We start from the raw sequence: 13,954 nt of genomic DNA on the forward strand, positions 1-13,954 counted from the left end.
GTTACCTGGAGGGGAGGAAGGGAGAGGAGGGATAAATTAGGAGTGTGGGATTTGCAGATACTAACTACTATATATAAAATAGATAAACAACAAAGTCCTACTGTTTACCACAGGAAACTGTATTCAGTATCTTGTATAATAGACATTTAATAATCTTGTTGTAATAACCTATAATGATAAAGAATATGAAAAAGATTATATGTATGTGTAATTGAATTAATATCCTGTACTCCAGAAACTACACAACATTGTAAATCAGCTATCAGTTAAAAAATAAAAACCAGATCTTTTAATATTTTCTCCAAGTTGTAGTTTCACTTTGCCTGGAATGGTTAGTTTCCCCTAACTTTTTAGAAAAATTTCAAACGTACAGAAGAGCTGGAAAAAAAGAGTATAGTGACCATTCATATACCCGCTACATGGATCCAATAATTATCATTTTGCCATAGTTGCTTTACTTTTTTTCCCGCTCTGTATATACTTTTTAATCTAAAACTTTTGAAGCAAGTTGCATGTGCTGACTTCACTGCTGAAACTTCTAAGAATAAGGACATTCTCCTAATAACCACAATGTCATTATCACATCTAAGAAAATCAACAATAATTACAAAATCAAATGTCTATTCCATATTCAGATTTCCTTAATCATCTCAAAATTGATTTTTGAGCTGATACTTTGTTTACCAGTTCAGGTCCATCTGAGGTTTATATAATATACGTATTTTGTTATTACATTATATATATTCTGTTGTTAGACTCTGTACTCTCTTTTCATCTAGAACATAGGGAGGTTTTTAATAAAAGGAGATCTTATTAACAGTTTATTCATGTTAACTAGTTGGTATTAAGGGTTGAAGGGAATGATTCTGCTATTATAGTACTTTTCTTTTGGCTTCCCTTTCCCATAAGCTCAGAGGTATTATCCAATTCTGTTCATTTTTTTTAGGTTCTTGCATGTTAATCTGGATCTATTAACATCATTTGTAACTGTGAGAAAAGCTAGTAAAATTTGGAAGAGAATTTGTATCTGTTTTTACTTGAGTGCTGTTTTTAATGTCTTTGGAATAGTATTCTTACATGTGTGTGTGGTTTTCCTACGTAGAAAGAAGTTTTCTTCTGTTAGATGAATATGCATATAAATTGCCCTAAAATGTGAGATTTGTTATTATTTTGTGAAACTTGGATGTAATGGCCTTGGCTAGAAGTAGTATAGTTCAAAACAGTACAGCTTAGCATTCAGGATTCTCCAGTTTGGCCTTCAGCTACCTCCATAACCTCACTTTTCTACTGTTCTTTGTTTACTTGATCATCCTTCCAAAGTGAACTAATTGTTTCCATTATTCACTGTCCCTTACTCACCCTTGCTTATTTGTTTCCATAATTTGGGGTATATTTTTCCCTCTGCCTAGGAATGCCCTTTTTTGCCTGTTATTGCCACATCCTCCCTCTTGTTTAGGCCCAGCTTGAATCCCTCACCAAGTTGAAGGAGTATCTCCCTTCTTTACTCATGGCTCTTTATCTGTACTTCTCTTATGACACTCCTGCTTTCTGTTCTGAATCACATGTATTTATCATTTCTATGAGACGGTATATAACTTGAGATAGAATCTGTCTGTGTTATCTTTATATTCTCCACATTGCTGATCATCTAATTGGTGCTCAGTAAATAACTATTAGCTGAATAATTAAATGTTCTGTAATAAATATCTTTACTTTCTTAGCAATGGGCCAGTTGATCCAATCAGATTAATTCATAGCTAACATCAGCTCTTTGGCTCACTATAGAAGCAGCTTCTTGCAGTTACAGCTTTATACTTAAATGTGACTATAGATAAGTTTAAATTTACTGTCGGAAATACTGTGTGCTTTCTTTTAACCTCTTCCCTCAAACACATCTTTTCTGATTAAATTATTTAGAATGTGGTTCTAGAAAGTTTTTCACCTGTATTGGACTAGCCATGTTGTTGGCATTTCCTGAACTACCTCCTAAGATCTTTAGAAAAACTAAGAGGAAGGATGGGATCGAAGTGTTACTGAGAGGGACTACCCGTTGGGTGATTACTGTTGCCCTGAAAATCCTGGATCTTAGCCCAACCTGCCTCATAGTGTGACTAACAAGAACTGTCCTTGTAAGAGTCATATGCTGAGCTACACTGGACACTGACTCCAGGGGAACTTGAGATGAACTTTGAAGGGAGATTGTGAGGAAGAGGGCAGTAATGCTTTGAAAAGCTTTCTGGACTAGTGTAGGAAAGCTGGACCCATCTCTTTATGATGCTCTTTATTCCTTTTAGTATATTCAGTCAGTGGGACTGTTTCATCAAGTAAAGAGAACCTGAGTGTTTAGCTCCTTCTGGAAAGGACCAGCAGGGTCAGAAAAACTGGAATTTCTACTTAATCTTTCTTCTTTTCAAAAAATGTCCTTCACTTTTTTCCTAGCTTTTTTCGGTTTAGTTTTTTCCTGTAGAGGGCTATAAAATTAATTCTTGAGGCTGAGCATTGCTTGTAGTTAAATGGCCGTCTCTGCATAATATACATTTGGGATTAACTGAAGGTGTTTAGTTCTCTCCTCAACAGAGTTCCATTGAGTGCATTTTGTTGGAGTATCCACAGAAGCAGAAGCCTGCAGGATGGAGCTGCTTGGACAAGGAATGATGGAACCCTTAAAACTTCCTTGATATCTTTAATAAGAGCATTCTTAAGAGTCCCAGTCCCCCAAGCAGAGAGACTCCCTGGTTTAGACTAGCAGAGGCTATGGCTTAGCAGCTGGATGTGTCTACCTCAGGGTCTCGCCCAGCAGTGTCCAGAGAGGTGCTGGAAGGACCACTGTGATCAACTCATCCCTAGGAGTGCAGTGCTGTTTTACTGACACTAGTGTTTTCTTTCTGCCTTGTTTTATAGACTGGTCAAAAGGATGGATTTTACAGAGGCTTACTCTGACATGTGCTCCACGGTTGGACTTGCTGCCAGGGAAGGCAATGTCAAAGTCTTAAGAAAACTACTCAAAAAGGGACGTAGCGTTGATGTTGCTGATAACAGGGGATGGATGCCAATTCATGAAGCAGCTTATCACAACTCTGTGGAATGTTTGCAGATGTTAATTCATGCAGGTAAAGTAAATTCAAGGTCTGGGAGGCCAAGTTTGCAAACTGGATTAATAAAACATAGAAAAATGGTAGTATGTGACTTATTAACAGTAGTATTTGTTTACCTTTCTATAGCCATACAGTAACTGCCTCTGTGTTATTAAGAGTGGTAAGATTGCCCACCTCATATTATATGACTATGGTGTTCCATCTGGACATCTATAAATGTTGTCCTTTATCTGAAGGTACTTATGCCTGGCCTGTTTTTGTTGTCTGAGCAAAGTGATGTGGCAAAAGTAGTTCGCTATCTCAACTTAAGTATTTGGTAGTTACTGGTCATGTTTATTCTTTGTCCCTTCTCCAAAGAAAAGGGACTGTGCTACTGAAATTGAGGATGAGTGTTTTGCTTGAAGGAGTCTTTTTTTTTTTTTTTAACTTTTCAGTTTCCTTAATTTTGAGACTCTTTCCAATTACTTTGACTTGGTGTTTGCTGAGGATGCAGAAGAGAACAGGACGGACAAGGTCCCTGCCTTTATATTCTTGTTAGTGGGGACAGATGATAAATACATAAACAGTTAAACAGGATAATTTCAAAAGGTAAAAGTGTTGTGGGAAAAATACAACAAGAGTGATGGGACAGAGAGTAATCATGCACCTCTCTTTCCAACTCTGTATTTGGTTGACTTCATGCTTGTAGGTTGAGATCAGCTATGTGGGAGTGTTTATACCACAGAAATCAGCCAGTGCTACAGACCAATTCTATAAACTGGTTTTCTTCACTCCCTGAGAGCCAGTTACACATTTGCCAGCACACTACTGGGTGAAAGGCTCAGTAAATGAGACTATATGAGAGTCTGGCACCCAGGAGATGGGGCATGAGAAGAGAGTTAATGGTGATTGAGCACTGCTTTGTAGCAGTCACTGTACTAGACGCTTGATTTACATTATTTATCTAACATACAAAATGCCGTTGAGTCAGTGTTGTTCCTGTTCTATTATTGAAAAGGCAAAGGCTCAGAGAAGTTAACTTGTCAAAAGTTACATTATAAAGTAGGATATCTGATTCAAATCCATTTCTCTCTGACTCTAAAGCCCATGTTTTTCCACTATAGCATGCTTCCAACATTTAATCAGAATAAACATTTTTGAACATTCAGTCAGTTTAAACTGAGGTTGAGTGTAATACTTCATGTTATGACACTCAGTAGACCCTTTACGTTTCACTGATCATGGCAATTCAGATTCTTCTTCCCTGTGTACTTACCACCACATATAGCTGCTCAGAGTGTAGACTTCCAGGGCCCTAGCTCACCAGAATTATTAACTTACTATCTCATGGATAGGAAAGGAAGCAATCCTTACAGGTTTTTGATGTGGTTTTTTGTTTGTTTTAAGGGATGAGGGATGGCAAGGCTGAATTCTCCAAATGATAACACAGGGAGTTTGTTGTGACTGCTTTTTACATTGCATGTTCTGGAGTCTATTATAGTGGAATGTTTAAAGGTATTAGAAAAATAGATTTTATGCCTCAAAATTTAAAATACACGTTTTCAGAATTGAGTTCTCAAACTATCTCTAGTGACAAAAGCATGAATTTGAATATTCATTTCTAGTCAGAAAGCTCATTCCAGATATACTGTTGTCTCTTTCCTCCTCAGAAGAGGGTTGTTCATGTTACATTTTTTCCCCTGTAACTGTTGAATAAAATGAGGCATACTTTTGACTAAATGTGTTTGAACTGGCTATTCAAGTCATCTGTGTTTTCTCTTAGAAATTAAAAATATCACCTTCATTGTTAATGACTTTTTTAGGCTTGGTGTTTTTGGATGATAAGATAGTCAGACATAGTTAAGTGTGTGAATAGTTGATATAAGTGGTCAAATAAAATTTTCTCACGATTTTTATTGGAGTTGACTATTATGAAATAAATTTTAGGTGAGCCTAATTTGTGTACTGCATACACAGGGATTACAGTGAGAGGTAGGGAGATAGAGTTTACAGAGGGTAGGAAGCAGCTATATGACTTATTTTAGGAGATAGTGACATTTTTGGTCTTGGTCTTCCATGTGTTTGGTTGTTCTGTGTAGTTGGAATTAATGTCCAGAATTCTGTAACATAATGGTTATCTGATTCACTAAGTAGAAAAATCAAACTAAAATGAAGCAAAAAGTCTATATGGTCTGTTGGTCACTTTAAAAATCTTTTCTTTATACCCTGGCTCATTCCTCCTTTTGTAAGTTAAAGCCCATACTTTATTCAGATCCCCTGCCTTTTAAAAAAGATTATAATTTCAATGTCTCTGAAAGTTCAGAAATATTGACCAGTGGGGAGTGGTAGTTGAACACTACGTAAAAAGTCAAGCTAGCATACAGCTACATATAAGGAGGTACTTTAAAGTGATGGTGAAATAGAAATATTTCTAGTCTTGAGAGTGATGTGAGGGCTCTTATGCTTAATGATAGCAATGACATCTTTATATCTGTACCAGGTAACTTGGTATTATGGGTTAATCTTAGAAGTTTCCAAAGCAAGTTTGACATTTCTGTCATTCTTTATACTTGCTATACCTGTGTTTTATATGATTCATAATTCTCTTGTCCCTTGTGGTTCAGCTGGTGTACATAAAAGTGTCTTTTACTTTATAATTTCCACTTCCTTGAATTTCATCTAATATTAGTGAACTGCCAGAGAGTCCTAAAACATACTTTTTTAAAGTACGAAGGTGCTCACATCTACACAAAAATAATGAAAGAGTCTTAAATGGTTAGAAAGGCTTTGCTTTACTGTCTTCAATTTAGATCCAAGTCTAGAAATCATCCATGGTTGTATTCTTTTTAAAAAAATTTTTAAATTAGTTTTTTGTTTGTTTGATTTCTTTGGTGGGGGTGATAATTAGATTTGTTTGTTTGTTTATTTTAACATAGGCACTGGGGATTGAACCCAGGACCTTGTACATGCTAGGCATGCACACTACCACTGAGCTAAACCCTTCCCCTGCCATCCATGGTCTTCTCATTCAAGTTGGAGAACATTCAAGTGTGGCATGGATTACTTAGAAATGTAATATACATATGTATGTATATACTTCACTTTAGCTTTCTGTATAAAGTATTAGCACAAATAGCCAATTTGCTTGTCTTCTTTCCTGTATTGGAAGTTTGGTGTAATAGGTACTGAGATTTCATGAAGTTTATCATCTTGGAGGGCAGTATTGATCTTCAGTGGCAGTTAATATGCCATTTAATATTAAACCATCTGCTGACTAAAGGTCACTTAAAATCTTGTAATTAATTAAAACATGTCGTAAACAAATACTTGTGTGGCAAATATATGATCTAATTCATAGTGCTGTTTATTGATACATGTTAAGAAAATATTATGCTGTTATATTGGGCATGATAACAAGATACTGAAGATCCTTAGATGAATGAGGCAGTGTAGCACAATGATTAAGAGTTGTGTTCAGATGTACCACATTATTTTGCTAGTTCTAACTTTAACACATGGTATAATTGTAAGTTTAGGCTCCCCTCCGTATTTTCATTGTTTATTTTTCTAAATTCTTTGTTATTCTTACCTGCCTTTCCCCAATCCCTATCAACTTGAGTCATTTTCCAAGTATAAAGCCAACCAATCAACCGACAACCAGCTCTTTTGACATTTTGATTAGAATTATAATGAATTTATTATTATTTGGGGAATAATCAGCATCTTTATACTGTTGAAATGTTCTATTTGGGAGCTATGTACATAGCTAAATCTCTGTGTGTTCTTAGTTTTTCACATCTTAACCTTATAGTTTTACGGATATCTGAATAAATGTCAGTTTCTGACTAATCTGGGGAACACTTTTGTGATACAGAATTTTAAAATATAACTACTCTATCTTGCCATTTAGTTCGGTATCCTGTAAAGTTGAAGTCTGTTTTCTTGATTGAAGCTTGCGAGCTGTAAGTTGAATATTATTATGGCTTAGTCTGCCACTTTCACCGTTGAGTTACAATTACAAGAATTACTTAAAACATGATTATTTTAGTAAGGATCATTCATTTTAATTCTGATATTTCAAGAGAATATTATTTAAAGTTTTTAAAAAATTGTTTATTTTTTGTTTTTGTTTATCACTGCTCTCAGAAATGCCTTCCCCATTCACCTTACAGCTAGCCCAGCTTTCTGTTGTGGGCTGTTGTGGGTTTAGAATTTTATTGTTTTGGAAGCAAAGGTGAAAAAGTCACCTAATACTATCTTTTGCTGTGGAGTTAAAAAACTTTAATGTAGCTATTATTTACATAATTTGAATGTTACCAAAGATTTTCATAGCAAGCCTCAAAAACCTTAAATCAACTCATAAGTTCCTTACAAATTGTTTGCCACTGTTTGATTTCTTTGGAGTGCATTTTATTATTTTAGAAATGCAGTCCTCATTAATGACTAGAATGTAGTTTTAGATTAGAAAAGGAGTATTTTAAACTACCTTCATGTTGTTAGTTGAATACAAGGAAGTAATGCTAGAGATGAGACCATTTCCCTCGTGGAAATTTAGAAATTAAAAAAATCTAGTTTATTAACATTTCAGTAAATCTTGCTTAAGCAAATCTCTGGTTCTTGATCCTCTTTGAATCTTGCTTTGTGTTACCTTTCAGTTCCTGCCACTCTGCTTCCCCCACTTGCCAAAAATTAGAGAAGAAAAACTGAGTGTGTGGTTAAGATTACTGGAGAGCTATTTACACTGTGACCTTTGTAGGACATTTTCTTGATTTTCTAGAGAGTTTTAAACTATGAGAACTCCCATTTATAATTGTCTTTCAATATTTTATTAAATTCTTCTTGGAATCTTTGCTTTTTAATCACAGGGAACAGAAGTTGTATCTTCTAGCTGATAATTTTTTATTCTTTCATAGATTCATCTGAAAACTACATTAAGACAAAGACTTTTGAAGGTTTCTGTGCATTACATCTTGCTGCAAGTCAAGGACATTGGAAGATTGTGCAGATTCTTTTAGAAGCTGGGGCAGATCCTAATGCAACTACTTTAGAGGAAACCACACCACTGTTTTTAGGTGAAGTATGTTATTTGTTGTACAGATACAATTTTTTATTTTTAAATTTTATTTTGCTAAAGTAATTTTCCCTCTCGCTGTTGTACTTATAGTATGTTCTCTGGCAAATAGTATCCTGCTACTTCTTTGATTCTGAAAACCAAAAAGGTATTTTTAAAGTTTCCCCTTTGTTTTCTACTCTTGGATAGGTGATAGCATCTGGGATTATCTTTAAGTGTTTATTTAAAGTTGTGAAATCTGTTCTGAATTGTAGTCACCGTCATCCTTGTGTTCTCTGTGTTATTCTGAAGACCAAGTAAAGCTTAAATTGTAGCAATAGTTACAAAGTTACCTGTGAATGCCTTATGTTTGTTTTTGCCTTTTCTTAGCATTAAGAAATAAAGGTTTTAGACTCATAGACATAGAATACAAACTTGTGATTGCCAAGGGGGCAGAGGGTGGGAAGGGACAGGCTGGGATTTCAAAATTTGTGGATACTGACAGGCATATGCAGAATAGATAAACAAGATTATACTGTATAGCACAGGGAAATACATACAAGATCTTGTGGTAGCTCACAGCAAAAAAAAATGTGACAGTGAATATATGTGTGTTCATGTATAACTGAAAAATTGTGCTCTACAGTGGAATTTGACACATTATAAAATGACTATAACTCAATAAAAAAAGTTAAAAAAAAAGAAATTAAGGTTTTATGGAAGAAATCATGGGCTAATCCTTTAATTAACTTAATATAATTACTTTGTTGTCTGTATGGATTCAGACTTCCTCAGTTACAGACTATTTTTTAATGTCGTTAAGAACAAAGGCCAAATTCTAAAGGGCACACTTGTAGTACCTGTCTTTTTCTTCCCTGCCTCCTTTTCATCCTGTTTGTCTTCAGGGACATTGTGGCCCATAAAGTTTGGTGGAACATGAGAAAATTAAGAGAATAAAACATATGTATAGATTGAGTGTTATCTGGACTATAGTTTTGGTCCTGCTATGTGTAATTTGTGTGCTCATTTGTTTAGTGTGTGCTTCAGTTTCCTCACTTGTAAAATGAGAGTTAAAGAACCTACCTAGTCTTTACTGGACTGGGAATAAAATGGCTATGAAAATAATTTTTCCTTGTGAATTTAAAAATGTATATTCTTAAACTTTATGTACAATAAAATTCATTCTTTTTTAGTGTACAGTTCTATGAGTTTTGATGTATGCATTAAATTGTGTAAAGACAATAACAGGCAAGACACAGAAGAATTCCATCACCTTCCAAAATTGTCATGCTGCCTATTTTTAATCAGCCTTTTCTCCCCTTTTCAGCCTTGACAACCACTGATCTGTTTTCATCCTTATAGTTTGCCTTTTTAAACAGACAGTCATAAGTATATATGGAATAATACAACATGTAACCTTTGAGACTGACTTCTTTCACTTAGCATAATGCTTTTGAGATTCATACATGTTGTTGCATGTATCAGTAATTCATTCCTTTATTGCTAAGTAGTGCTCCTTTGTATGAATGCACCACAATTTATCCATTTAGCGGTTATTAGACATTTGAGTTGTTTTCAGTGTTTGATGATTATGAGTAGATGGCTACGAACATTTGCATGCAGGTTTTGTTTGAATATAAGTTTTCATTTCTCTTGAATTTGTACTTAAGATTGTTGGGTCCCATGTGGTAAGTGTATGTTTAACTTTGGAAAATAATTTGGAAGTTTCTTAGAAAGTGACTCTACCATTTTGCATTCCCTCCAGTAATGTTTGAGTTTCATTTTCCCCACCTCCTCACCAACACGATATTGATAAATTTTTCTTTTTTTAAATTTTAGCCATTTTAATAGGGATTTAGTGGTATCTCATTGTGGTTTTAAGTTGCATTTTTCCTAATTGCTAATAATGTTGAACATCTTTTCATGTGGCTACTTTCCTTTTTTTCCTGTTATTTTTGTGTTTAGTCAAAACTGTGTTTTGTTTTGAAATAATTTCAGACTTATGGAAATAACAGTAAAAAGGATTCTTACGTACTTTTCACCCCAAATTTGTTCTTTTGCCTTATTCACTTTATCATTTTTTTCTCCCTGTATATTTATCCATATATTATTTTTTGGGGGACCTTTTGAGATTAAATGGTGGACATAATGCATCTTTACCCATAAATACTTAAGTGTGAAGTTCCTAAAAGAAATGAAATTCTTTTATATAACAGCTATAAAATGATCAAAATCAGGAAGTTAACATTGCTACAGTGCTGTTATTTAATCTATACATTTTGCTCACTTTTGCCAGTTGTTTCTCTGATGTCCTTTATAGCAAAAAAAAATTTTTTTGTTAGTTCAGGATAAGTCCAGGATTATATATTACATTTAATTGTTATGTCTCTTTAGCCCGCTGTAATTTAGAACAGTTTTTCAGTCTCTATCTTTTATGATTTTAACATTTTTGAAGAGTTCAGGCCATTTATTTTGTAGAATATCTTTCAGTTTGGGTTTGTCTGGTTTTTTTTTTCTTAATAAAGTACAGATTATGCATTTCTTCAGGACTGCCACAGAAGTGAAATGGTCTCTTAGAACATCTTATCGGGAAAAAAATTATCCGTTACTGGTGATGTTAATTTATAAAAGTATTTTGAATATGTGAAATATATCATTATAAAGATGCTTCATGGAAGCCTTGGTATAATATCGGTTGAGTTTGCCAGAGGGGAGATTGTTTTTTATATAAAGTTTCTTTTTTTTTTTTCCTACATCCACATTTAACCCACTTTGGATATTCTGTACAACTACATGGTAAGCTTAAGCTTCTGTTGAGGCTATGCTATGTACAGTTTCTGATATAGTTGCTGCCTTTAAGGGATCTAACATATAGAGGAGTGAACAAAATGAATCAAGTCCTGTAAAAGAATTAGGAGTAAAGTGTTCAAGATACTGAAAGAGGAAAAAATAAGTCTGTCCTGTGATGACAGAGGAAGATATGTGCAGGATATTGTATTAATAGTAACAATAAGATTTATTGAGCACTGAGTGTGTGCCAAACCCTGTGTCAGATGTTTTACATGAATTAACTAGTTTAATTTTCAGTATGGTTCTGTGAGATATGTACTATTATTATTTCCACTTTCACTGGTGGGATTTAGGATTAGAAACGCTGTATTTAGTATTAGAAAAGCTATATTTGAGTCTTGATCCTCCTGTTGTCTGTGTATTGGTTAGTATGGCATTTCTTGAATTCATTCGCTGAAATGTTAATAGATGTTCATTGACAGAAGGATTCCTTATCACAATGTGTTTGGGAAATGCTATGTTCTATATTCCCCAGTGTGGAAAAACAAAAAACAGTAGCCATGTAGCTTAACATGTCCCCCCAAGTCTGCGGTATCTTCTGTACTCAGTGTTAACCTGTTTTAGTATCTTCCTAGTTCTTATCACTGGCTGCAGTTATTTCACTTATTTGCTTCTTTGTTTATTGACTTCCCTCACCAGAAAGAACGTTCCACAAGAGCAGGGATTTTATTTATCTTGTTCACTGTTGTAACTCCAAAACTCAGATCAGTGCCTGGTATATGGTAGGCATTCAGTAAATTATTTGTTGAGTGAAAGAATGAAGGTCTCTGGGATGGCTTCTTACAAAACATCACTTGTTTTAACTTGACAGCGTTTGGAATGTATTTGATCGTTATACTATTTTTCTTTTGTAGAACACTTAGGAGTATCTCAAAAAACAATATTCCATGGGACTGTTTGAGAAATGCTAATTTGATCACTTAGTTTACAGTTTCAAAATATAGTAGTTCCATTTATGAAATTCAGTATTGTGCTCATTTATTATATAAGTATTTGGAGAAAATTAGAGATGCAGAGTTTTTAGTGATTTACATTTCAGGATATAGTTAACTTGCTGTTTTTTATGTTAATGAAGGAAGAGTTGCTAAGATAATTCAAACCAGTGACTAGCTTTAAGTCACTTATTTATAGTAATTGGATTTAGTTAGTTTCTTTGGCAGCAAAACTTACCATCCTAATTATGTCTTGTATTGGCTAATACAAAAAATAATTTGACTCAAGCAGAGAGTTTAAGCCCAAGGAGACACAGTACCCAGAGTACTTTTACATGCTCAAATACTGCATTAATTGTATAAACTCCTTGTTTGGAAGTAGAGTATTTTTAAAAAAGGAAAATACAGCCTGAGGTTTTGCAAGATCATGGTGTTGAAAAATGGATATGTGATTCTTAGGTGCTCTGGGCTCTAGTGTCTGCTCTCTGCCATAAATAGTATGACAGACTTTCACAATCTGCTTTGCTTACCTGTATCTTTCTCCCTTTTTAAAATAACCGTAGTGATATGTGTTTCAGTATATAATGGAAGAGATTTTTTTATTAAAACAAAATCCAGAATACTTCAAGGTTTGCAACAAACTATAGATGATAATCTTTAGGTAAGGAAGAGTGATTGGACTAACTGTATTTAAAGTGAGAAAGGGGGACTTGTATAGAAAGGCCCGTCTTATATAGCTTCCTCCCTCATCTGTAGAATTATCTTCCAAAACTGTTCGTTGCTGAAACTTTGCAGTGTGTTGCCCCTCACCCCAAGGGAAGCCATATTCCTTGCATGTTACAGCACCTGTCCTATGGTCCATTTACCACCTAAACCAGAGCATCAAGAAAATGAATACAGAACTGTGGAAACTTACAGGTAACTGGAAAAAATCAGCAACGTCAGTGGCATGTGATTATGACTGAATTGAAGGTTAAGTCCAGAAATTTAGGAAATTTACTACTCCACTGTTTATAATGGGAATATGCTCTCTACACAGAACTCACCAAGATTTTCAGAAAATTTAGTTTGGAAGGGAACTTTTTTTTTAACTGAAGTACAGTTGGTTTACAATGTTGTATTGATTTCTTTGTAAGGTTTTTTTTTTTTTTTTTTAATGGAGGTACCGGGGATTGAACCCAGGACCTCATGCGTGCTAAGCATGCGCTCTGCCACTGGGCTATGCCCTCTCCCACTGAAAGATAACATTTCAGTTTGATGGCAGTAAGAATTAAGATGAGAAAACCCCACAAGAAAGGGGAAATTCAGGAAACTTCTTATTTTTCCACATGAAAATTGTCTGTATAGAACATCATTTGCTAACATGCAATTTGAAATTTATGTTTAACAAGGAGTCTACCGCCTTATTTCTCTTATTTACCTTTGCTTTCTCCTCTCCCCACTCCCTTTCTCTTGCCTCATAAATGCATACACAGTAAATATTCGGAGGATAGGTTTGTAAAACTGCTTTGGAAATAAGAATAGCCTTATTTATAAGCATAGTAGATTCTAAGTAAAAATCTAGCTAATTATATAAGAAGTAGATTTTCTCTTTATTTTGCTGTATAAAAAACAACACTGATAAATTGGAGGTTCAAATCCAACCCAGTGTGGCTTCATAGAACAATTTCTATGGAAGCTGCACAGCATGCAGTTTTGGCTTTTGATGGATTATTTTTCATTTTTTGTTCTTCAGAGTCTGCTTAATCTATGTAACCTTCAACATTAAATGTAGCAGTAATGTTTATTAAGAACAAAGTGTTTTATAAATAGTGTTATGGGGAGCTGCCTATTTCAATATTTAATTGTCAGATATGCCATACTTTAGCTCATGTGGCATATCCTTTAACTCTAACTCTGCTGATATGTTCCAGAGTTGAACAAACCAACCTGTATTTTACTTTTCACTAGTATTTTCATGGATCAGTGATCATTCAGAGTTATTTTTTGAGGTGTTAGGAATTTTGAGGTTTAGCATTTATGTATTAAACATGTATTGTATTAATTAA

At 34.4% G+C, this 13,954-nt stretch overlaps 1 protein-coding gene across 4 annotated transcripts in view; it reads left to right on the forward strand.

Moving 5' to 3' along the window:
- The window catches only part of ASB3 (ankyrin repeat and SOCS box containing 3), a 145,990-nt gene that overhangs the window by 22,998 nt on the left and 109,038 nt on the right, over nt 1-13,954 (forward strand). For all 4 annotated transcript variants that reach the window (XR_010384174.1, XM_010990275.3, XM_064494489.1 and 1 more), the window contains 2 exons: nt 2,902-3,110; nt 7,988-8,146. Coding sequence is in view for 3 of the 4 variants with exons in the window: in XM_064494489.1 (XP_064350559.1) it covers nt 2,902-3,110; nt 7,988-8,146 (368 nt within the window). In the remaining variant the exon portion in view is untranslated. The remainder of the gene's footprint in view (nt 1-2,901; nt 3,111-7,987; nt 8,147-13,954) is intronic.

Source organism: Camelus dromedarius, chromosome 15 (assembly GCF_036321535.1).
Source record: "Camelus dromedarius isolate mCamDro1 chromosome 15, mCamDro1.pat, whole genome shotgun sequence".
NCBI lineage: Eukaryota > Metazoa > Chordata > Mammalia > Artiodactyla > Camelidae > Camelus > Camelus dromedarius.